This window comes from Emydura macquarii, unplaced genomic scaffold, assembly GCF_026122565.2.
Source record: "Emydura macquarii macquarii isolate MOO-44397 ecotype Brisbane River unplaced genomic scaffold, CSIRO-AGI_Emac_v2 contig_2273, whole genome shotgun sequence".
Classification (NCBI taxonomy): Eukaryota; Metazoa; Chordata; order Testudines; family Chelidae; genus Emydura; species Emydura macquarii.
Genome location: NW_027132410.1, coordinates 188171 through 213808, shown reverse-complemented (window position 1 = coordinate 213808; position 25638 = coordinate 188171). Strand labels below are relative to the sequence as shown.

The 25638-nt window shown below is 48.0% G+C and overlaps 1 protein-coding gene across 1 annotated transcript; it reads left to right on the top strand.

Annotated features, from left to right (window-relative positions):
* Nucleotides 1-33: 33 nt before the first annotated feature.
* NCSTN (nicastrin) lies at nucleotides 34-23503 on the top strand. The gene is made up of 17 exons (XM_067560298.1): nucleotides 34-154; nucleotides 1315-1419; nucleotides 3315-3438; nucleotides 4017-4135; nucleotides 5250-5395; nucleotides 6073-6223; nucleotides 7137-7237; nucleotides 8805-8957; nucleotides 11142-11246; nucleotides 11503-11580; nucleotides 12591-12760; nucleotides 14866-14968; nucleotides 15206-15301; nucleotides 16462-16549; nucleotides 16670-16824; nucleotides 17733-17945; nucleotides 20713-23503. The coding sequence occupies exons 1-17, from the start codon at nucleotides 34-36 to the stop codon at nucleotides 20833-20835; spliced, it is 2151 nt and encodes a 716-aa protein (XP_067416399.1). The 3' UTR covers nucleotides 20836-23503.
* Nucleotides 23504-25638: the final 2135 nt, after the last annotated feature.

Sequence of the window (25638 nt, the reverse complement as noted above, 5' to 3'; positions counted from 1 at the left end):
AGCACGTGAGCGGAAGCGGAAGCCGCGGACAAGATGGCGGCGGGGGCAGTAGGCGGGGGGAGCCGGAGAATGGGGGCTGCGGGGCGACGGGGCTGGGCCAGCCGGGGAGCGGGCGCTGTGCTCCGAGGGCTCCTCTTCTGCGTGCTGGGCTGTGGTGAGACTCGGGCGGGCGGAGGGGGCCTCCCATGGGGCTGGGGGGAGCGGCGCGGCAGGTGGGGGGCAGGGGGCCAGGCAGGGGTCCCACCCGTGGGGCTGGGCGGCTGGGTGGAGCGGCGGTGGGTGGAGCGCCTCACCCGTGGGGCTTGGGGGGGCGGCGGCGGGTGGAGCGCCTCACCCGTGGGGCTTGGGGGGGGGGCGGCGGGTGGAGCGCCTCACCCGTGGGGCGTGGGGGGGGGGCGGCGGCGGGTGGAGCGCCTCACCCGGGGGGCTTGGGGGGGGCGGCGGCGGGTGGAGCGCCTCACCCGTGGGGCTTGGGGGGGGCGGCGGCGGGTGGAGCAGAGGGAGCCCTACCCGTGGGGCTGGGGTGGGCGGCAGGTGTGGTGTCTAATTTAGGGGGAAAGGAAAGTGCTCTGAGATCTATTGGTGAAAAGTGCTACATAAGAGCTAAGGATTGTTGTTGTTGATATATGTTATAAAAATTACAATCTATACTTAGCACATAGTATCTTTGAAAATGTTATGCAAACATTGATCCTCACAGTACCCCTGTCAGGGAGGTCACTATTATACACGTTTTTCAGCTGGGGAGACTGAGGCACACAGAAGTGATATGGCCTTGCATGAAGTCTCTTAGTAAGTATGCGTCAGAACTGGGATTAGAACTCTTCTAAATTTCTGATCCTGTGTATGGACCACTGAAACCAATTTGCCCTCCTTTTAACTGTTGGTTCAGAGATGTTGCTATTCTGTTGTGCCTTTGTAATGATTGTCGGATGACAACTGAGCACTGACTTCTTTATTCTGCTGCATTTCTAAATTGGTTCATGCTGCACACAGCATCTTCCATCCAAAATTTACAGAGTTCTACCCAGGACTGAAAAGCAGCCCCTTCAGGTGAGGTATGTGTTAGCTTTTAAACAGCACAGTGGGAGTGATAAGAAATGGTGACTGCTTCTGTTGAAACTGCAAGGGAGTTTACAGGGAAGTGAATTTTTCAGTTGGGATTAGCAGAGCGCCTAGGAATTACTTGATTGAGTTGCTTTTACTTTTCTCCCAGAAGGCAACAAGAACTATATGGAGTGGAGTTTGTTCTTGTTACAGAACAAGTGGGTATGACCTCTTATTTTCACTTGAATTCTGTTCCTTTCTTTACAGGTTCCTCTTGGGGCAATTCTGTAGAGAGGAAAATCTATATCCCTTTAAATAGGACTGCCCCCTGTGTTCGCCTTTTGAATGCCACTCATCAAATAGGATGTCAGTGTAAGTGTTTTTAATGGTTATTTTACTTTAAGTTGCAGTGACAGTCACCTCTCTTTTGTTTACTGACGGAACACTGTTCATTTTTGTTGCTTCTTTCTGAATTCCTTTTAGTTTGTCAATAGCTTTCTGTTAATGCAGTACTGAAAAGTGAAAGCAGCGTATTCCAGGTGTGGTCGCACCAGAGTCATGTGAGAGCTGCTGTTACTTCACTGTTCTCTAGTATTCTCAACCCCAACCACTTCAGAAATTCTGAGACTGCCTTAAAATCATGAAATCAAGGCTTGCAATAAAATTGTGAGAGTTGGCAACTCTGTAGTGATACCTCTCTGTATATGCAGCCAAAAATTGCATTGATCTCTGGATGCAATATCATGCTGTGAAGTCCTATAGCATTCATATGTAATTAGCTTAATGTCCATGAGATGATGGTAGGAGATTTCCTCTTCTTTAAATAGTTTTTTGAGCCTTGGTGAAATCTTCCTTAATGTCCAAGGTACCAAGTGCACTGACCAGTCCCTCTATAATACAGGCCTCTCATTGTGAAATTTCTTTGTATTGTTTTCTGTAATGTAGTTTTTGTCAGTTTCTTTGACTTTTATACAGTTACTGATGAACCACAGTATGTTTAGTTACTTCGGTAAGGTGACATACCTAACATTGCTATTTTGTATGTTTATATTGGGTGAGCTCTTAAATGTACGAAAACCCTGGTAGGTCACATGTCTTTTGTTCCTATCAAATTGGTTCCAGGTGTAATTAGTTAGCCATCCTCCCCTTCGCATGCTCACATGCTTTCATCTGTCTAGTAGTAGTTGAAAATTCCACGGGCTGGCTTTAGTTTGTTTTTAGCTTCATGAGTTTTGTTGTACTACTCAGATTTGGGAGTTGTTGGGCTGGCAAGAGAAGAATGACCAATAAAGAGCGCTGGTCTGATAGAGTTCTTGCACTGCTATCAGTGCTGTGCAGAAAGGGTTTCATGTGAGTCAGCATTTTGTTAATTTGTGGTTAAGTCTCCTGGTGTGTCCTCAGAGCGAGCTACACTCCAGGGTGGACCCTGTCAGCTGCAGTGAAAGGGCAGAACAACTGCACGTGGCCTTTTACATACTCTAGTGTAGAGGATGCTCCAACTTCCTCATAAGTGGTGTGAGACACCTCTTAATACAGCGTGTTTTATGGGCATCTCCCTTCCCAATTCCATTATACTCCTGTGATAGCTACAGCAGTTGCTGACCAAGAAATGTGATCGCATCTGTGAATCTTTAGTTGTCTCTGATGCAATAAGTGCTTTTGGAAAATGTTAAACACTCTGTTTTCTTTTGCTTGTCATTTCATCCCTGCCCCAGTCTGTCATGCTCCACTCTCCCCTTGCATGTGGCTTCTCTGCTGGGTGGAACTCTCCTGCTTCCCATCTCCCTGTGCTCTTCCAGATGTACTGCTCAGCTGATTTGTTCCCTTCTCTTCTGGACATTTCCCACTAGCTGGTGGCTGGCATCTTCTGTCTCTTCCTTATGCTTTCCATCTCTGTGCCTCATTTTCTCTGTATACAGCCAGGTTCATACTCAACATCCTCCCTCTTCCCCAAGAGACAAGTGATTTTTAATTAGTTGATGTTCCTAAAGTACTTCAAAATCTTTAAATAAAATCTGCTTTAAAAGTGCAGCTGATTATTACCATTATCCCTTAGACAGCTCTCTTTCAGCTTGATTCATCTAAAAGGCGGCTGTGGTTTTTTTTGTCATTAATCATCTCTTATGTGAACTGTGCAAGTCAGTTGCTCCTTCCCCTCTAATCCCATTTGTTGATCTTTCTGTCACTGAAGTGCCCAGAAGATGTACAGCTTTGAGGTAAATGGATTTCAGTGAAACCTGGAGCATTCTGTCTCTTTCTTTCTGCAGCCTCCTTGAATGGAGACACAGGAGTAATCCATGTGGTGGAGAAGTACCAGGACCTGAACTGGGTGCTTGCTGTTGGACCTCATCCCCCATACATGGTACTGCTAGAGGGGGAACTTTTCACCAGGTAAGGCTCCATCATCAATTTTAACAATACCTCTCCTCTGCCAAGGCAATGTGATCTCAAATTGCAAACACGAGGCCCTTATCCAGGGGCCACATCTGCCATTTGGGCACACAGGACAGACACGTGTGTATGTGAGCATCCAAATCTCGAATTCTGACTTTCACTTGAGATGGGTGCTTGGAAATTGTTCCCCGAAGGCCTGGTTTTTGGAGGTGCTGTGTCTCTGCAGCACCCTTTGTAGGCTGTGGGAGCTGAACACCCTGGAGAATCAGACCCTTGTAAATTGGAAAACTAGAATAAATGTTCTTCCTGTAAAACATTACCTGTACTTGTCAGTGTCTCAATAGACGGCTTAGTAGTTGGAGGAGAATTTCTGGGTTCTCTCCTGGCCCTGTTAATGACTTTGTGTCTCTTTCCCATCTATAAAATGCAAAGAACTATCTCACGGGTGGGGTGGGACTTACAGAACGGTTTTTGCTTTGTGATGCTTTTACTGCTGCTTGACCTAACCCATTCCCTATGGTACGGTTGCCAAGGAATGTGGGGAGGCTGTTTCATCCTCATTCTCTTTGTTCCAGGGAACTGATGCTGCAGCTGAAGGAAACCTCGCGAATTTCTGGGCTGGCTGTGGCCGTCTCCAAACCCAGCCCAGCACAAGGATTCTCCCCTGGCTTAAAATGCCCAAATGATGAGTTTGGTAAGAAAACTTTAAACCCTTAGTTTGGCATGGGATGGGGTGATCAGAGTAGGAAGTGTTTTGCAAAAGACTGACACAACCTGCAGATTTACACTTGCTGTGGGATTGTGTGGGGATTATTGCTTTATAATTTAGGCTCGTTAATGTTCTGTAGATGTTACCAGTTTGTGCTGCAATCTAGTCAGAACTCACCAAGGTTGGGTTGGGGTCAGAATGCTGATGGGAGACCTGAGGTGCCCTAAAAGTGATGTCTGTTCAGTAAGGGGTTTCTTCCTTGTCACACAGACTGGCTGGGTTTTCCTGCAATTTCTTTTTCAGATGAGGTGTAATACTCTTTCTGACCATCTGTGGTCACTAAAGGTCTTGCAGCTCTCTTTGCTGAGTTGCACTTTTAATCCTAGTGTCCTGGCCAAATTTCAGCCCTCTTACTTCCATTCTGTCTCCCTATATTCCCCTTGCAAGCTCAGTTGGGTATTCACTTCAATGCTTATTCACAGGCTGTCCTAACCCACTGCTGTGTGCTGCTAATTCACTGCTGTGTTCCACCTCAGAGGTGGCTGCAGTTTGGTGGTGGGTGAAGTGATTGCTATACTATGTATAGATTGTACATCACTTTGGGATGCCTTGCAATGAAACATACAAGGTTAGTTTGGTATGTTAGCATTTGTCAGACTGTCACCTCCATGCTGTTCACACAGCATGGAGGTGTTACAGTGACTGGCACTTTATAAATGCTTTGAGGTATTTCCAGCACATGATGGAGCTCAGAAAACGTGTGTGTGCACACGCCTTTCTTTTGAAGTACAGTGTTTCTCTGTATGCATCTTGCACTCTTTCAGCATGTGATAAATGCTCATGATGTGTGCCTGCCAACCTCCTGGCATGTGATGGCTTTGCACGTGCATGTCTCTCATCCTCTTCATGTGGCAGCGCTCTCTCTTCTGTTTTCTCGCATGTGGCAACTGAATCTGTCTCTGTTCATTTCTTGGCTGGTTCTTAGCCTCTGATGGTGTTCTCTCTGTTCCTGCTGCCATTTGCTCAGCAGGCTTGGCCTTTCCAATAGTCTGTGCTGTTTCCGCAATCATTTGACTTGCCCATTTCTCTGGGCCCGCAGGTGTCTATTCCAGTGATTATGGCCCTGAGTACGCTCATTGCAACTGGACCACATGGAACCCCCTTGGGAATGGGCTTTTTTACGAGGATTTCAATTTCCCTATCTTTCTACTTGAAGATGCCAATGAGACTCAAGTTATTAAGCAGGTACCATACTTTAACACCTGTAGAGGGGAGTTGAGCTGTGTCACTTTGGCAGGGAAATACTTTCTTCCATGCTGTATCTTATGCTGATCTGAGGTGCCAACTGCCTGAAATTAGAAACATTTGCAGATTGTGTAGGTGGATCGGGGGAAACAGGCAGTTTCTTTGTATGTTAGGTTAAAATTTAGAACTAGTTAAGAGCCTTCACCTGATAGGGGACACTGGGTATATAATCTATTCTGTGCTTGTGTATCCCTCTATAAAGGAGGGGAGTGGGGATCTGATACTTATCCACTGTGTAAAATGCTTTGAGATCTTCAAGTAAAGGGGCTATGTAAGGGGAAAGTCTTACACGGAAAGATCTATTTCTCTGACATGGTTTATATTATGGTAGTGTGCTGAGGCCCTAACGGAGATCTGGGCCCTATTGTGCTAGGTATTGTCCATACAATAAGAGGCAGTCCCTGCCACCAAGGAGCTTACAGTCTAAAGAGACAAGATAGACAAAGGATGGGAGGGGAAACAGGCACAGGTATGGGAAGTGAAATGACTTGCCCAAGGTCACACAACTAGTCAGTTGCAGAACTGGGACTAAACCAGGTATCCTGAGTCCCAGTCCAATGTCCTATCCACTAGACCAATCTGCTGTATAAGAGTATTTATTTATATTTCTGTCTCAGTGCTACCAAGACCATAACCTCCCTCAGAACGGCTCTGGCCCAGAATACCCTTTGTGTGCCATGCAGCTTTTCGCCCACATGCATGCCGTCACCAGTACTGTTACCTGCATGAGACGGAACTCCATCCAGCGCACATTCAGCCTCAACCCAGGTGAGTGCACTCCTGAGGGCGGGGGATTCAGGTGGAACATGGTGTGTGCATTAGAAAGAGGAAACACAACCATAGCTTTATAGAATCCAGCCCAGGGCCACTCTGACCTCTAACATGGAGGAGTGGTCTGTGGTCACAACACATTCTGTCTTGGAGGCAACATCTAAGCCAAAGTACTGCCTGCTGGCACCTGGAGTCCCCACAGACCACACTTCTGTGGTAAAGATGACTGTGGCTGCAGTTTGAGCCTTTATTTAGATGACACATGGTCCTAGCCAATAGCCCGTTTGGCCCTTGGTTGAGAAAAGTGGTTCTGTCTGAATTAAGGACTCTGGAATTCCTTCTTGGCTATTGGTTTGGAGTAATAGCACTGGCCTCCATCCCAGCGCACAGCCTGAGAACCTGTCAGACGTTGAGGCTGAAGTATGAGAAACACAAGAACAATGTGCAATTAATTTCCTTAATCAAATGCTTTTGTGACACTAGCTTCCCAACTGAGTCTTTTTCAATGTTGTTAGTTTACAGCTAAAGCAATGAGAAACTCTGGGATCCAGAGATTAGTAGTCTGTAGCACAGGACATCCATGAGAAAGAAAGATAGGGGGTGAGAAGAGATCTAATACCTGTTAAGTATATTACTTGGATTGACTTGTTTGGGTATGGTGAGGCGAATAGATGAAATGGTAGTGGGGTAACAAACATACAGGGTGAAATTTTGATCCCAATGAAGTCAATGGGAATTTTGCCATTCACTTCAGTGGGGTCAGGATTTCACCCACGATCACTGGAAGGGGGCCTGTTGCTGTTGGATCAGTTGGTGAGCTATGAACATCCCAAACTGATCAAAGAATAGCTTCAATTCCTTGTTCTTTATTGCTGCCAGAGTTCCTGCTCTTATTGTTTCTGCTTCCTAGAAGTTGTCTGCGACGCTTTGTCTGACTTTAATGTGTGGAGCACGCTGAGACCCATCAATGCCTCCAGCAAAACGGACGAAGTCATCATTGTTGCTACTCGAGTAGGTGATGATGCCTATGGGGGGGAAGGGTAGGTTTCCTTGGAAAGATATGAGGACTTGTGCCTTTATGGACTTCCCATCTTGTATGCATCAAGTCCTCCATCCTGTAATCTAGATCTCTTGCCTTAAATCTTGCTGACTAGCTGTGGTTGATATCATTCTGCAGGTAGGAGCCATTATTCAAGTGGCAGTGGTGTGTGTTGGTTAATGTAGGGGACTTGGGAACATTGGGACTTATGGATTTTACTTCTGGATCTGCCTCCAACTTTCTGCATGATTCTGGGCAAGCTACTCACTGTGTTTTCCTCTCTCGTAAAATGGATAAATGTGCCTACCTCACATAGATACTGTGTTGTGAAGGCTGACTTGTTTCTAAAAAGCTGTGAGGTGCAAGAGTCTCGTGTGTTGCAGGCCTTCTTACTCATAGATTCATAGAGTTTAAGGCCAGAAGGGACCACCAGATCTTCTATTCTGGCCTCCTGCATAGAACACAGACCATTAAATTTCACCCATTTCCCCTGTCTTGATGCCAATAACTTGTTCGGCTAAAGAATATCTTCCAGAAAGGCAGCCAGGCTAGATCTGGACATCAAGAGATGGAGAACCCACCACTTCCCTTGGTCATTTGTTCCACTGGTGAATCACCCTCGCTGTTAAAAATCTTTGCCTTATTTCTAATTTGAATGTGTCTGGCTTAACATCCAGTTATTGGCTCTTGTTCCGCCTTTTGCTGGTAGTTCAAAGATCCCTTTAGTTCTCAGGATTTTCTCCCCATGAAGGCATTTATACATGGTAATCAAATCACCCCCAAGTTACTGTGTTGTCCAAAAAAAAAATCAATTCCCTGTGATAGCACATTCTTTAAAGAATGGATATCATTAAATGGATCTTCATAACTGAATGACAGGGGAGGCCAGATGAATGAATACCTGACACTTTGATGGTGGTTTTCATCCATTGACCTCAAATCACTTTACTACGGTGTATGAGTATGATTAGCTCACTTTAACAGATCGTGGGGGGACTGAGTCACATAAGTGACTGATCCAGGATTTTACAATGAGTCACTGACAGAGTTGGGAATAGACTCAATGTTTCCTGATTCCTAATTCACTCCCTTATCCACTGGACCCCGCTACAGTTGGTGCAGACCCTAGTTTTCCACCCCTGGAGATGAGATCAGAACTCACTGGGTCATCATGTTTAATGGCCACGGTCTAGCCCATAGTGAATATGAGTTGATCCATTAATAACAACACAGTGGGCGCATACTGCTTACAAGCGATCCAGGCCTGAAATACAAGCATGTGCTGCAGGCTAGGACTGAAGTGCATTGGCAGAGCTGTGTGTGAGGCTCCAGGACTGGTATTGCTAAGAGAGCCATATGTTAAGATTCATTGACAGAGCAAGTTGGTTTTGTTCCTCAAGGGTGGATTGAATGTAGGGTGAAGGTTCTGGCTGGGTCTTACCCTGTCGGGTTTACCCGTTCTTCAGTCCACCAGTGACCCTGTATTTGTTTCTCTCCATATATGCATGAGTTCCTCACTCCTCCCTCTTGTGCTCACAGATCAGCAGCCATTCATTCTTCTGGAACATAGCCCCTGGGGCAGAGAGCGCCGTCTCCTCCTTCGTCACTCACTTGGCTGCTGCCGAAGCTCTCCATAAAGTGCCAGACGTTCAGACGCTGTCAAGGAACATCATGTTCACCTTCTTCCAAGGCGTAAGATCTTCATCCCCTCTTAGCTTGCCATGGGCTAGCAAACAGCCACCCTGTCGCCAGTCTGCCCTCTCAATAGCCGCTCTCACAGATGCTGGTTGACCTGTCCATCTGCACCTGCCTTGTGCCAAGCCAAGAGATCCCTCCTCCAACACTGAGCCTACCCCACAAAGAGCAAAGGGGAGAGATTCAGAGAATATGGAGTTCCACTTGAAGGAACTGCACAGCAACCACTAACAAGTGGTGCCTGCACTTTCTAGGGGCATCACCTCTAAAGTGCTGCAGTTAGTTGAGGGAGCAAAAGAGAGTCTCTCTTCATCCTGTGCAAAATAGTTTCTTTGCAAACCTAGAGCGTGGGTGCCTTGGTTCTTCGTATTCTCTTGAGACTTATGCTGATGCAGCCTCTACCGGGCACCTGCTGCCTGCCCTGACGTGGTGATGGACCCGGTGAATGAACAGGTCTCTGGCATCCCTAATGTCTCACCCATACCCGCCACGTTTTTTTCGGCCTGTACCCCATCCCACCCCCACAACCAATCAGGGTGAGTTACACTGGCAAAGCTCTGAATCCTCAAATAAAACCAGGCAAGGCAAGATTAAAAATACACGCGCTCTCTGCAGTGCAGTGTAGTTCATTTCCGAGCGTGTGGCACTGGCAGCTGTGTTTAGCCAGGGTAAGCTCTTGGGGGAGGCAAGGAGAAAGAAATGGATGGTTAGCAGCTGATGTTCCCCTCCAGGCATCTGCAGCGATGGCTTCGTTTGTGCAGCTTTATGAAACTGGCGCCCACAGTCCCGCGGTGTGGCCATGTGACACCCCCAGCATGAGGATCTATAGTCAGTACTTCCCTAAGAGATGTGCTTGGAGCTGTGGATTGGGCAGTCTGTGTGTACCCTTTACAGGAGGTGGGGAAAGCTGTCAGGTTGCACTGTACGGGAGCTTTGGGGAAAGGTTGTCTGGGGGCAGGCTGACTTCTGCCGGCTGTTCCCTGGAGAGAGAGGAGGAATGCCTTTACCTGTAAACGCCCACAGGATATCTTCTGTCTTCCCCCAGTGGGTGCTCATCTCACTCTTGCTTGCACCCCTTGTGAGATGACCCTTTCCCCTGATTTCCTGTTACAGCCCCTCCCCATCCTAGAGGGGTGGAAAGAAGTTGGAATTCCCTAGCTTGGTTTCTGCCCAAGCTCTTGTATTCAGAGTCTAATGGGAGGTGGTATGGTCCAGTAACGGGGGTTAAGAAATAGTGTTAACATTGAGATTCAGAGGAGCAAATCAATGGAAAATAAGGGAATCTAACTCAAGGACAGTTTGCTGAGGGACATTCACAAAGCAGGTGCAGATGTTGGAGCGCTGCTTCTGGGCCCGAGAAATGAGCACTGACTCCTGTGATCACATGGTAATGCAAGTTCAGAATGATGAGCAATGGCTGCAGAACTTTGCTTTTGTGACTGTCAGGCCTTTGGGCCCACGTATCTCCCATTAAATGTCATGGAACATGAGGCACATGGGCAAGAGTTAGGGCTTGTCGACGCATGGAGTTATCCCTGATTCCGGGATAAGAGTGTTTGCACATGGAGTGAATCCGGGTTAGTTCATCAGAAATAACTCCCTGTGCAGAGAAGCCTTTTCAAAGGCTTTTAGACACCAAAAGATGCAGGAAGGAGACTGGTGGGATTTGCAAAAGTGGCTGAGCAGGTTAGGCACTGAGCTCGCATGACTTTCTACGGGCTTGGCGCCTATCTGTATCTTGAGGTGCCTGAACACCCTTGTAAATCTGGCCCATAGAGCCCGTTCATGCGTGTTGTAGAGAGGCAGAGTTTGTGCTTCGTTCTGCCGCTCTTGGATCACAGTGCCCTTCAGTCTTAGATATTGTCAGTCCTCACCAAAAACAGGGATGGGGTTTGATGGAGTTCATTAGCCGCTCTCTGGATTTTGCTATAGGCCCATCCCTGCCACCAGGACCTTCACCCCTCACTCATAAATAGACAAGGAGCCTTTTTTTATGGGAGGAGGGGCTTTTGAAATGCACCAGCCTCCACCAGACAGCAGAATGTTCAGAAACACACGAGGGGAGGGATTAATTCCAGATTCTCTCTTCTTCCCCACCTCTCCCTTTCAAATGCTGCTTACGATTGAGCTCATTAACTGTCCAAATACCAATGGTTCATGTATGAACTTGTTCCATCACAGGAGACCTTTGATTACATTGGCAGCTCACGAATGGTATACGACATGGAAAACAACAAGTTTCCCATCAAGCTGGACAACATTCATTCCTTCCTGGAGCTGAGTCAGGTGCGGGATGAGTTTTCTGCCTGTCTCTCGGCAATAGTTCAGTTGTGCTTCCCCAGCCAGCCCTTCCTTTTGTTCCTCTCCTTTGGTCTCTTTGTGACTACCTGTGTGGTGGGCACTCTAGTTCCCATGGTCTGTCTTGTCTCTCTGCGGGGAGGTTTTGGTGATTTCCCTCTGCTCCAAACTCTAAGTAAGGCAATTATTGTAAAATCCAGGTGGGTCCGCTGCGTGAGTTGACAAGCGGCTCGTTCTCTTGCAGGTGGCTTTACGGAACTCCTCTGTTCTGTGGATGCACACAGATCCTGTTTCTCGGACGAACGCATCTATTCAAACACAGGTGATGAAACTCTCCCTTCTGCACAGAGGACGATCTGAGTTCCTGTGCCTGCTCCATGTGTTTCCAGCTGCACGGAGATGCCACAATGTGGTGTATGGGAAAGGGAAAGCAAGTTATGCCCTCCAGGGGAAAATTCCTGAGCACGGCTCCATCAGCACAGAGAGGCTTCTCCACTGACATCGGCCCCCATTGCTAGGCAAAGAGCCAGACCCTCGCCCCACTTCCATGGTGTGGTTTGAGGGCATGGCACTGGCGTAGCCGCGTCGGAGTCCTTCCGTTGACTTTGCTTGCCCCAACATGACTTATTGCTGGTTTCACAGGTGCTGGGGAGTGGGGGGTCTCCTAGTTCTGAGTCACTCTCCATAACCTCGTTAGCATCTTAGATATTTAACGATAGCTTTCATCCCAGAGGAGCCCATTGGGCCTTTCTAACTTCTCTGACCCTTGCTATGCAATGTCTCGTGTGTGTGTGTGTGTGTGTGTGTGTGTGTGTGTGTGTGTGTGTGTGTGTGGGGAGGGGGGGGGGGGAGGCGGAGAGAGAATGAGCAGCCCAGCAAAGCTATGCGGCAGCTCATAACAGAGTGAAAAATTCTGTATCCAGCTGATACCATGAGGAAATTTAAGGAAACAATGAAACTTCACAGTGTAGTCAAATTGTCGGGTCACTGCCTTGATTAGCAGAAAGTGTCATGAGAGCTTTAACAATCACAGGAGGTCAGGACCTGGCTTCATTTCTCTGCTTAGATCACGCCTCCTGTACCACTGCACTCCCGGGCATCACTGACTCAGCGAGAAGAACCCTCTGCTGAATCACTGCTACTTTTGCAGCACTTGAATTCATGATGGTTTCCCCTCCAAGTCCTACCCTGGCCTTACCCTGCTTAGCATGAGATCTGACCTGATCCCAAACCAAAGCAGTTCCGCTCCAGGTCACTAATGTTAGCTGCGACCAAACGCCCAGTGTGACGTAAGCTGTAGAGCATTGCTGATTCCTCTTGTTCCCCTTTCAGGTTAAAACGCTGGTGGAAGCTCTGGTCAACAGCAGCATGGGTGCGAATGTGACTCTCCAGGAGGTTGGTCAGTCTCAGCCTCTCCCGCCTTCTTCCTTCCAGCGCTTTCTGAAGGCCAGGCACATCCCTGGGGTGGTACTGGCTGATCATCGCACTGCTTTCCAGAACAGGTATGGGGAGCAATGCCATCTCCTCTGTGTCTGTGACGGGGTGTGCGGAGGGCAGGTGGGTTCATGTGGGACATGACTGTCTTCCTGTCTGATGTTTAAACTCTAGCAGCAAAATAAAATCTTGGGGTTAGCTTAATGGCCCTGCAGGCTGAAGACTCCTAACTATGGAACAGAGGCAGCATGTGCCACAGCAGCTACCCCCACATCACAGCCCCGTGTGTGAAAGTCTGGGCCAGGTACGAGGGAGGAGTACGGGCTCTGTAGCCAGCCTCTTTTGCTCTTTAGCCTCTGTGCTGAAACTGACACCAAGCGGTCGTGGACACCTCTTCGCCCTTCCTCTCCCATCCCCACAACTCATGTCACAGTGGCCCCAAACAGCCGGGATTTCTGATCCCAAGACCGTGCTGAATTTGACATGGTGACCGAGAGGAGGGTCGTGTGAGATGCAGATTGGGGCAGACATTCTCCATTGTCTAGAAACCAGAGGATTATAGGCAAAGTGGTCTGACTTTCAGAACCTTGGATCCCCAAGTCTGCTGACGATAGCCAATGTGACTTACCCAGAATGGCAGAGCCAGGATTTCTGGCCCCCAGTCCAATGCATACAGCCTGGTGCTCTCCTTTGTAACGTAAGGCTTCCCAGGCTGCAATGCAGAAACCCAAACACCTGACTCCCTCTTCAGCCCACCGTAAAGAAACCCAAGAGTCTGTGCAACTCTCAGTGCAGCCAATATCGGCCCCTGTGTGGCGGCAGCCTCCTGCCCACCTCGGGCAGACTGCCTCCCTGTGCAGAGAGGAGCCTTCTGTCTCCGACAGTGTATGGGGTCGGGGGCACAATCAAAGCTAAGCCAACACGCATGCAAAACTATTGCTGGGAAGGGGCCCCGCTTGGCAGGCTAAATAGACTTCATTTCCAGCGGTAGCCAGCGGAGGGCAGCCCAGCCTCCCAGAACATCCCACCTTAGGGGTGTGCTGTGTTCCAGTCAAGCAGTGTGGTGGATGGGGGACAGAGGGGAGTGGGGGAGCAGCCATGTGCCATGTAATTGAACAGGCGCAACATAATTATCCTGACAAGCGAAAGAAATCCAGTTTTGTACAGAAAACGTTCCCCGCAGCTGGCTGGGAGCCAGAGGTGAGGAAATGGCAGCTGAGCGTGCCCGAGCCTCATCTGCTCTTCCAGAAGCTGCTCTTTTTTTAATATATCTTTCTATTTGTGGTGGTAGGGGCCCCAGGCAATGGAAGAGGCTCTTCCATTCACCCCACCTGACCCCATCGGTGCATGTTCCATGAGCATCCTCTCCCCGGGGGTATTGGGGAGTGGAGGTGGGAAGGGAATTGCTTGTGGCTCTTACCCACCCCATCATTTCAGGTTGCTTCTCTCCCCTCATGCACACCCCCGTCTGCAATCTGTCACATAGTCTCTGCAGACCGCCAGGGAAGCAGCCGCTTTCCAACTCTGAAGCAGCACGGCTTTGGGGTTGCTGGAGAATTTTGGAGAGCAGGGCAGTGCATCTCGTCCTTCCAACTCTCCTTCACTCTTGGGAAATTGCTTTCAGTGTTCCCATCCAACCTGGAAGCACAGACCGTTGTGCTGGGCTTTTCGCCCAGTCCTTGATTCAGCTGTGTGCGCTGCTGCAGATGTCTTGATGTGAGACTGTCACAAGGTTAACTTGGAATCTCTTGGACCTTTCCGTGCAGGGGAGTCATTAGCATTTGGTTGGAGAAAGGGACTGGGAATTGGCACTTTTGGGTTCTGTTCCCACCCTCACCACTAACTTCTTGTGGCCTTGTATATCATTTCCCTGCTCAGTGCCTCAGTTTCTCCAGGCGCATAACGGATGAGGTAACGTCTACCCAACTGAGGTTTAAATCCCTGCTTGTCAATTGTGTTGAGATCCTCAGATGTGAGAAGTGGTGGAAGGCCCAAAGATGATGATAAAGTCTCATTATAAGGCTCAAGGACTGCATGGGAGGCCAGCACGCTGACAAAGCTGCGCCTCCGCTCCCTGGGGACTACTTCCAATGTCTGCTTCAGGCATGGACTGAATTGAATTCCATGCCCTGTGATTTCTCTCCACCACATTCCTCATGCCTTCCTCTTTCAGATATTACCAGAGCATGTATGACACAGCGGAGAACATCCTGATGAAATATCCTGAGGGCCTTAGCCCCGAGGAGACCCTGGACTATGTCACAGACACAGCTAAGGTTCCTGTGAAACATTGTCTCTATCTATTGCGGGCAGGGTGGGTGGAGGCTAGGGAATTGGGGGATCTGAGTTCTGGGTGGAGGGTTCTCTGCTTCCTGCTGCGCCGGTGGCATTAGATGCTAAGATATGAGTGTGCTATAGATGCTCTGATGGATGTGTGGGGGCTGGCTGGCTCTCCTGTCCTGTTGTACTGGGCCTGCCTATCTTGATTAACACAGAGCCCTCTTCCTTTGCAGTCCCTGGCAGAAGTAGCTACAGTGGTCGCCCGTGCTCTCTACCAGCTTGCGGGGGGAACCAGCAACACCTCTGCTATTCAGGCAGATCCAAGAACGGTACGAGCAGATGGAATCCAGGCCCTGGCATCCATGCTGAGGGCTCACGTATTTCCCTTCTGTCTCTGTTTGTGTGTGTTTACACAGCATGCTGGCCTGTCTGTCTCCCCGGTTGCCTGCTTCCCCTCTCCCTTTCCCCACCGTAGCTGAGTGACTAACACTTTATCCTGCTCTAGTGGCTCCCATCAGATCTCCGTGTCTTACAGACATGAAGCCATACAAGCTTCCAACAAAACAGAGCAATATTTATCCTTGTGGTGCAGTCAGAGGGCATGGGGGGAACTGATGCAATCTTTTGCCCGTGGTCATGCAAGCAGGCACTGGTAGAGCTGGGGATGGAACTCAGGGCTCCCAGCTCCCAGCACTTCACTTCAGGTACTAGATCACACTCCCCCCTAGAACTGCGAATAGAACCCAACATCCTGGCTTCCAGCCTTGTCCTTCAGCCATTAGACCACGCTCCTGGGACTGAGAACAGTACGCAGGAGTTCTGGCTCCTGGCCCTGTGCTTTTAGCTGCTAGATCATAGAAATGTAGGACTGGAAGGGACCTTCACAGGTCCTCTAGTCCAGTCCCCTGTGCTGAGCCAGGGCTAAGTATTATTTAGACCATCCCTGACAGGTGTTTGTCTAACCTGTTTTAAAAACCTCCAGTGACAGAGATCCTGCAACCTCCCTAGCTAATTTATTCCAGTGCTTAACTACTACAGTTAAGAGGTTTTTCTTAATATCTCAGATAAATCTACCTTGCTGCAATTTAAGCCCATTACTTCTTGTCCTGTCCTTGGTGGTTAAGAAGAACAGTTTATTACTCTCCCTTTATAACAACCTTTTATGTACTTGAACACTGTTATGTCCCCATCAGTCTTCTCTTCTTCAAATTAAACAAACCCAATTTTTCCTCATAGGTCATGTTTTCTAGATTTTTATCATTTTTGTTGCTTCCTCTGGACTCTCTCCAATTTGTCCACATCTTTTCCAGAGTGTGGTGTCCAGAACTCGACACAGTACTCCAACTGAGGCCTTATCAGGGCTGAAGTACTTCCTTCCTAATTCATCTTGTGATGTTGAACGCTGAGAAGGCAAACATTGCCATTAAGTTACTGTTTTGCCTCCACACATGCCTTTGTTTGGATGAACCCATTGCCATCTCACTTTCAGGTCTCCCGAATGCTCTATGGATTTCTGATTAAAACTAACAACTCCTGGTTCCAGTCCATCATTAAACAGGACCTGAAAGGACTCTTGGGTAAGCATGGTCTGGGGGAAGAAATTAATACATCACCTGGGAAATTTCTAAAGCTCCGTGGTAACCTCTGTGGCATCTGGCCTTCTTCCTGCCAATCCTGTTTTTCTCTGACCCTCACAGGCAATGAACCTCCCCAGCACTTCATTGCAGTTTCCGACCAAGTGAACACCACCCAGTTAGTGCAGTATGTTCTGGCCAATCTCACGGGCACCGTTGTCAATTTCACCAAGGAGGAGTGCCTGAATCCTGAAAAAACACCCAGCCCTGAGAAGGAAGTAAGTTGCCATCTGAGTAGAACGAGGGTGGGGGGATAGGAACAGAAACGCTGGGTTTGTGAACTCCATGGTCGTCCCTGCAATGAATGGGTCTCATTTCGCCTCTCTGAAGAAAGCTGGATGGAAAACTTTCCTTCTGTCCTGAACAAGGCATGGGAGAGATGAGGAAAGTCCTTCTCCATCATAAAGGCATCCCAGCTGCGTCCTAGCATCTGAGGCGGGAGATGCTTCAGAAGGGGAGTGCTCCTTTAAAGTGAGTACAGCTGGGATGGCAACTTGAGTCGCAGATGTATCCCTCTGAAGGCGTTTTGAGTGTCCAATATACTTCCCGTGACTGAGGCCATTTTGACATACCCTGGAGTTGAGTCTGATCTCAACACAGTCAGGATGTATAGCACAGGCATTGGCAGTGCAAGCATCCACCACCAATGTGCCTCTACCCAGTCGTGGGGGACTGCCCAGCTCTGACAGTGTCACGGTCCTTCATTCTTTGGTCAGTCAATCTCTATTGCTTCTACTGAGACTCAAAACTGAGGCCTTGGCCGTCCGTGGTCATCAAAGATCCCATGATGCTTCCACAAGAATAGGGGCATTAGCCCTGAGGCCCTGGATGAACGCCAGCTTGTGAATTATGTTCTGCCAATATAAATTCCCCTGCAATTTCAGCTGGACACGGGACTGTCACTCCCAGTCCGCAGCTGTTGTACGTTGTTGCTGTGTGCAGTTAAACGGCACCCACGTTCCACCTCAAGGATGGCCGCTTTTCAGCTGTGCGTGAAGTGAACCTCATACAGTCTGTACAGTCAGTAAAGCCAATTGTGCATGAGTGAGGTTCCAGGAAAAAAAGGTCCTGATTGTTCTTTGCTAGTGCCCTGTTGTGTCTCATTCCCTGGCATTCTCTTTTCCAGATGTACAGTTACACATGGGTGCAGGGTTCCAGGGACCCAAACTCAACATCACGAGTTCCCTTCTGCGTCCAGTCAACTGTCCGCCTAACCAAGGCCCTCTCTCCTGCCTTCGAGCTGAAGCAGTGGGGCTCCACAAACTACTCCACGTGGACAGAGAGCCGCTGGAAGGAAATCCGCGCCCGCATATTTCTCGTAGCCAGCAAGGAGCTAGAGGTGAGTTGGTGTTTCTAAACACCCAAAGAAGATAGCTGAGAATCGATTGTCATCATGGCACCTGGTAGTGTTCCCTGGCAAGCTTTGAATCACATGTTGTGAACAGGTTTCCATGATACCTTGTGCTATCCTATCAGATCTCACCAGCTAAGCAGGGTTGGGCTTCGTCAACTCTTGGGAGACCCCCCGGCAGAAATCCAAGGTGCCTCACAAAGTAGCATTAGTGATGCTTTTCCCCCAAGTCATTTCTGAACTAATAGCCTAATATAGTGAGCGGGGTCTTGACCATTTTTGGTGACTAAAGAACCTCTGACACTTTGCAAGATTGAAGGCTTCAACTGTAGTTTCCTGGCAAAATTCCAGCAAGGTCATTCCATTCAGTTCCCCAAAGTTCCCCTTGTAGTTTAACTAAACATGGTATCAGTCTTCAGTTTCTCCCTGACACAGCTGCCTAATGATTCTATGTGCTCTTCAATTGCTGTGAGCTCCATCCCAACTTAAACTGAAGGCAAGTCCTGTATATTGTGTGTTGGACTATGCATGTAAAATGCTGTGGGATCCTATAGGCCGACAGGACCCTTATACATTTAAGAAGAGTCTCTGCATTAATCATTTGTCTTGCCAAAACATCAGGGCTCTGATTGCTCAGTGTGTCTGCAAAAATTCTAACCCTTATGGTGAAGGAAAAGCTTCCAAATATGAAGCAAGTGTAAATGAAGGGCCTATAGACAGAAGGATCTATAGACCTCCAGGAAAAAAAAGCTGTGACATCCTAGTGGGATGTTAACTTTGAATCCTAATAGTGACAATTTAAGTGTCACCTTTAACTCCATGTGATCATATAACTAGAGGCTGTATCATGCTTGTGCACAAAGAAGCAAAATGACGGAAAAGCCAGAATTCAACCTATCTTTTGAGTGCTTGATATTGCGACCTTAACGTGTTTGGTGTATTTTTTTTTTTTAATGGAATTTATTTTTATTTTTCTAGCACCTTTATTATAAAATCCGTGGGATCAAATGCAAATCGGAACGTTATCAAATGTTTCATTTACAATCAGAGAATTATAACTTGTGTCAGGTTTTTTGTAAGGTTGGCGACTCTTTCAGCAACCTTCCAATGGCTGCACTGATGCATAGGTACCAGCAAAATAAGGGTGAATTTTGAGATGGCCTTAGAACTGTGGGCCTACCTGGAAGCTCTTCGCTGTTAGTGATGTCCTACTCATGTCGCTAACCACTTGTGAATGAATGCACAGACCTGACTGTCATCATCATGTGTGTTCCAGCAGTGAGTCACCCAGAGGCTGGGCATGCATGGCAGGGCAATTGCTGGGCTTTTTGGGTTGTTACTCAGCAGGTGGTTACTGTTTCAGCATTGTGCCTCTTACACTTGCCTGGTGGGGTGGAATTAACTCCCTGTCTGCATGTCTCAGTCCTTAACTATCAGCACAAGACGTGCAGACTGAGCATCACCAACACTGGCCGTCCCTGAAGTGCTACGGTCATGTAAATGCATTCGTTTAGAAGAAGCAGTGTCGGAGCAGCTGGCCCCAGGGGTGGGCACAGGTCTGGTGTGTGCATTGAAGGGGAAATAGAAGGTGATACTAGTGCTACCGGATATTCTTCAGTCTTTGAGGAGAAGAACTGGTGGCAAGCAGCTTAGCTTGCTGCCTGAAGAAGGAGGTGCATCTCAGACCCTTGGGCCACGTGGTCTGAAGGCCTCAAGAGAGAGGTGGTGGCATAGAAGCTAACAAGTTACACAAAGGCTCTTTTGCAACCCTGTGGCAGTACAAAGGGGCCTTAAAATGGGTGTTGACTGTGCATTGCTGTAACAGCATCCTTGGGGCTCTTGGAATCAGTGAGAATCAGGTCCGGTGACTCTGGCTTTGCAGCTGATAGGTGTTTCTATGGGAAGAACCGCCCATTATGGGACCTTGGGAATGCATCAGCTCTGTGAGGGCAAAGGGTTGGAGCTCAGTGTGTGTTTATCTGTTGTAATAAGTAATTGATCGATTGACCAGTTAATCTCTCTGCTTTCTTAAAAAGGCATTAAATAAGAAAGGAGATAATAAACGAGTATAAATGACTGATAAAGAGAGGGTGGGTAGGGAGCTTCTGCTCTCCCTGTCTCGTGGAACAAGAATAAGGGACATTCAGTGAAATGAAAATGCATCCAATTCAAAATCGATAAAAACAATTTTTTTTCAACACAACACTTAGACTTTGGAACCCTCTACCACTGGACGTTGCTGAGGCCGAGAACTTAGCAAGATTCTAAGGGGGACTGGGTGTGTCTGAGGATAGTTGATGCAAACATACGTTTTGGAAGAGCTATTAAACCTCACGCTCAGAACTTAAACCAATTTCTAACGATTAGGCAGGAGACGACAAGCTAACGTGGGGAGCAGTTTATCCCACATCTACTTAATGCAAGCTCCATTCTCCCTTTCTATGAAGCATGATGCTGGCCACTGTCAGAGTCAGGATACAAAAGTTAGATGGAAGTTGCATCTGATCCAGTCTGGCAATTCCTTTGTTCCTCTGGTTTTAGACTGTAAGCTTCTTGGGCAGAGACCATCTTTTTTTACTGTGTATACAGCACCTAGCACTGTGGGGTCTGGATCCTTGATTGGGACCTCTAGGAGCTACCATAAGACACCTGCTGCTGAGATGCTTCTTCATCCAGGAGCCCTTATAAAGTGAGTCATTCAGTCTGTATTTGTAGCCACACCATCACCTGTGTTTCCTTTCTTGTCCCCTCCTAGATAATAACGCTGGTCGTGGGCATCGTCATTCTGGTCCTCTCTCTTCTCACAACCTACTTCATCAATGCCAAAGCGCATGTGCTTTTCAGCAGCCCTGGGGACCCTGGGGCCGTAGCTTATTGAGAGTGCTTCCCACAGGTTCAAGAACCCCGGCACTTGGATTACAACTGTTCTGACGAAAACTGCTAGACTGACACTGGAATGTCTCTGCCTTGATAGGGACACAGCTGGATCGCTCCATGATTTCCAAGGGTGAGCCCAAGAAACCGAGCCCTGAAACAAGAAACTCCCCCAGAAAACTGCTGAACAAGTCCTAAAGAGATCATGTTACTTAGAAGTTTCCAAGGTCCTTGAATCTTTGTTCTTCCTCTTGGGCAACTCTAAAGAGGATCACTACTGGATGCTACCTGCACCCAGCTACCAGGAACATGTTTCCAGAATGGGGGTGGGTGTGAAGTACATGAAAGGCCTCTCTGGGACATACGTGGATGGCAGACCACTTTGCTCTCTGAGCCCTGGTTGTCTCTTTTTTTTATCTGGATTAGCTGAAGAATTGTCCGACAGCTGCTGTGAATCTGTGTAAATTACAATGTGGGCAGTGGAAGGTGTGTAGAACAAATGATTAGATGTAAGATCTCCTTTTTTTAATAGTGCAATATTTGGCAGGGAGGCAGGTTGTACATATATAAATAGCTTGGTTTAATTAAAAAAAAAATCACTACTTACAAACTAACCCTTTGCTCCCATTGTCTTTCTCCGTTGCTGCTTCTTATAGGACCAAGGAATTCTGGGCAGTGTCGTCCATTGTATTTTGCCACATCTGTTGCTCTTGGGAGAAATGAAACTTGTCTGATTTCCCTCCCCCCCCCCGGCGACAAAGCTTTTCTCTCCTTTTATAATAGGCTGAAGGAGGAGAGAGCTATGCCTGGAGGTTGGGCTGGGAGCCTGGGAATTGTTACCCTTGTCTGTCTAGAATGTAAGCCCTTCGGGGCGGGGTTGTCTGCTATTCTGTTTATGCAGTGCCTAGTGCAATGGGCCTCCAATCATGATTGGCCCATAGGCACCATCACAAAATAAACACGATTAATAATGAACACTCTCCTATCCCATTGATCTCAGCACCTGGCAGGATTGAGTGTTTATTGCTAGCAGCTAAGGCAGATGAGTGTAGTAGAATCAGCCAATCCAATGGCCCTGGATTATCTTTTTATATCAAATTCCTCACATCCTTCAAGGGCCTTGATTAAGGATGAGAAAATGATGTTGACGTCCAAAGTGAGCTGCTCAGATATGTGTGAAGGAACAAATCAGAGAAACTGGAGCTGATCAGCTGCAATCCAGACATCATCTTCAGCCTCCTCCAGGGTTAGTTACTCCATCTGGTCTCCATTGTTTGTCCAGTTGAGTCTTGAAGTGATGCGTGCTATGGATTTCCACTAGTTCCCTTAGGGAAACTGCTCCCTTCCTAACACATCTCGCTGTCAGGACCCTGTTCCTGAAACTCAGACACAATGTTCCTTTTCTCAGTTTCTTCTCATTGTTCCTAGTGGTGGAGAAAAGCTTCATGTCTCCGGTTAGCCTGAAAACTACCCTTGCATTGTAACAGGTTTTTGTCACCTTCACTACCAAACTTCTGACTCATCTCAGCTCTGTCAGAACTAAATCAATCTGCCTAGAATTGCAGCCGGTAGAATATTTTTGCAAATCAGCCGGTTTAGGTGATCGGAAAACTCGATGTGATCTCTCGAACAGTTTCCTAAAGGAGAGTGTTAAGTAAATGATACTTGCTCTCCTCTGTAAAAATGCTTTAAGATCTATGGATGGATGGTGCTACTTAAGCCAGGGTGGAATTATTGTTGCATTTAATCAAAAATCATGTTGCTCTCATCAGGGTTTCAGCCATATTTTTTTCTTCTACATGCAGATTTAATGCCAATGCTGTTTTCAGAAGGCTGCTGGACTGATTTTCCCCTCCCCCTCTGTATTTCTTCCTCTATGAAGAGAGAAATAAACCTCCCCCTGTTCCCCACTCCAAGCTTTTTGTTCTGAAGCCGATCGCTGGCGAGGCTAACAAACAGCTGCCTCTCTTGTCTGTGCCTACGCCACTCCATGGATGGCCAACAGGTCTCCCTGTGGACAGTGCAATAAGCAACCCTCCTATCACTGGCTGACAAAGGGAAAGGAGAAGCAAGGGGCCAGGCTGGAAAGCAGAGCAGCAAAGACACATTTTCCATGCTGCTGCCAATGCTGGAAAATACCAAAAGTCACTTGACTGACAGCCCAAAATTTGCTCTGGGCTTGGGATTTTTTAGTCTCTTAAAAACCCTGGTTGCCAACCGCCTCTCCTAATCAAGGGGGTGAAGGCAAGGAAATGGCCCTGTAAATGTTTCCAGATCTCCTCTCCATGTACGGCCGTGGTCAGCAAATGACTCGATGCACTCAGGTGTTGGGCCTTGTGCCTCTCTTCTTTTTAAGAGAAACAAGACGGGGGAGTCAGGCCTTCTGGTTCTGTTCCTAGCCTTGGGCGGGGAGTGAGGTCTAGTGGGTTACAGGACTTGAGTCAGCAGCCCCTGGTTTCTGTTCCCTGAATGAGTCACTTCTCCTAGGGCTCAGTTTCCCAATCTGCAAGGAGAAAGGATATTGTCCTGCTGCCTGGGAGCATGGTGAGACTTGAGTCATGTCCATTTATAAACAGCTTTGAGATCCTGGCATGGTCGGCAGTAAAGAAGGCAAAGTGTGTGTTTGAAATGTAGCTAGCACGAGTGAAAGCCTGACCAATGCAACCCTATCTTTACCACAACCAAGGCGGGCAAACCCCCGTCACTTTCCTTCCTGCCTGCCTCCCTCCCCCACCATGCCATATTCATGGTGCAGAAGGGAGGTGAAGTTGTTTCCGTAGCTCATCCCATCGTTTGGCCTCAACCCTGAGCTGCAAACCAAGGGCTCAGTGCCAGTTGTGGGTTTGGGGAACACAAACACCCATCTACTGGGAACAGCCTGAGCTCCTCTCCTGTTGCCACCCGATGGCTTTCAGCTGTTAGGTGCTGGAAAGACTCATTCTGTTCCCAAGCCATCCCCTCCCTGCATTCATTTAGATTTCAAATGTCTCCAGCGGAGCCTGAGTCCTCACTTCTGAACTGACCGGCTCACTCCCCTTTCGCTGCCCTGGCTGCTCTCCTGCTAGCTGCTTTTGTAAATCACTGTCCCTGCGCTGTTGTCAGGGCTGCATCTTGGTCACGCTCCCACTGCCCATCCTACGTTAGCAGCAGCAGTCCTCAGCTGCACGAATGGAAAAGTTTATAACTCCCCTGATACCCTTTCTCCATCATTCCTGCGATTATACGCATTAATTAGAGCGTTCTTAATGCTAATAAGCAGTGGTGAATAAACGCCTTCCCGGTTCCTGATTGCCTTGCTTATTCTGTACGTGGATGTAGAAAATAATTTGAATTATTGCCATCAACTTTGATTTCTTCTTAGCCTTTGCAATAAATGTAAAAGCATTTAGGTTAGAAATGGTTAATTTCATGAGAGGTAAAAATCTCCCAGTGCCTTATGCTGGAGAAAATAATGCAGAAATCTAGAAGAAAAACTAGTCAGCATTTCTGTTTCTCCTGCACTTCTGTAGATTCTTTCATTTAGGGATGTCCTAGCGCCTGGAGAATACCTAGTTCTTATCAGCACTAGACTTCAACGCTGTTTACAAAGGAGATGAGCGTCATGGGTGAGAAGGATGGTTTAGTGGATTGGGATGCTGGAAACTCCGCTTCAAATGTGGCCTCTGCCACTGGCTTCTTGACTGACCTGGGGGAAAGGTGTTGGGAGGATAAAGTCCATTAATGAACGTGGTTCTACAGTGATGAGGGCCATATAGGTATCTAGCTAGACAGATGAATGACTATAGCTAGTGTAACGTGTATTGAGGTAGCGTAGTCCTGGATGTGTCGGATGTCGTGGGTGTACGCACGCAACACCAAGGCAGTCCCTTCCCCAAAGAGTTTAAAATCTAAATATAGGGGCACAGCACTCTCCCAAATTTCCAGCTGGGGAAACTGAGGTGCAGAGCAGTGAAATGACTTGCCCAGGTCCACCAGTGGCAAAGCTGGGAATAGAAGCCAGGAGTCCTGAATCCCAGTCCTCTGCTTTAACTGCTGGACCTCACCACTTCCTACCCTTCTCTGCCCCTGTGTTGCTCTTTTCAGGACGTGGTCCAGCTTCCATTTCTACTTGATCGTGTGCTGCAGCCGGCAATGTTCATTTCAGCTGGCACCACGGATCCAGCCTTGCCTTCTCTGCAGGAAGATGAGGCGTGCTGGAGAATTCCCTTGTTCCAAGCCAGTTTGCTTTGATAATTAGGAAAGGTGGCAAGGGAAATTATGCAAAGCACATGGAAAGTAAATAACTTCTCTGCAGTGACGTCTCGCCTCATCTGAGGCAGCAGAGTGTTCTGTCTGGCCACGGTTTAGTTCCCCAGCTGTGACTTTGCCTAGCTGAGTGAGGCACAAAGTATAGCGTTGATTGTTGTCTGCATTGGGGGGGGGTCTAATCTATCTAGGTTTGGGCCACAAATGCTCAGCTGTTCCTATGAACATCTACCGATCTGGTACTTATGGACCCCATCAGTGTAGCATGTGAGCATTTCATCACCTTTATCCTCGCACCCTCCTGTGAGGCAGGACCGGGCTTTTATCCCCAGTGTACAGCTGGGGGACTTGAGTCAGAGAGACATCAAGTGACTTGCCCAAGGTCAGGCAGAGCAAGGAATTGAACGGAGGTCTCGCCAAGCCCAGGCTTCCACCCTAACCACTGGCCCATCCTTCCTCTCAAGAATAGAAGCAGCAGAATTGCCGGACTGGCTCAGAGCAGGGGGTCCACATAGCCCAGGATCCTGTTTCTGACAGTGGCCAGCAACAGCTGCTTCCAAGG

Bases quoted from the DNA above. Each gene is read 5' to 3' on its own strand.
- NCSTN (XM_067560298.1), top strand. From the start codon at position 34: ATGGCGGCGGGGGCAGTAGGCGGGGGGAGCCGGAGAATGGGGGCTGCG. The intron at 155-1,314 runs GTGAGACTCGGG...CTTTCTTTACAG, and splicing joins CTTCTGCGTGCTGGGCTGTG to GTTCCTCTTGGGGCAATTCT. The intron at 11,581-12,590 runs GTGATGAAACTC...TTCCCCTTTCAG, and splicing joins ACGCATCTATTCAAACACAG to GTTAAAACGCTGGTGGAAGC.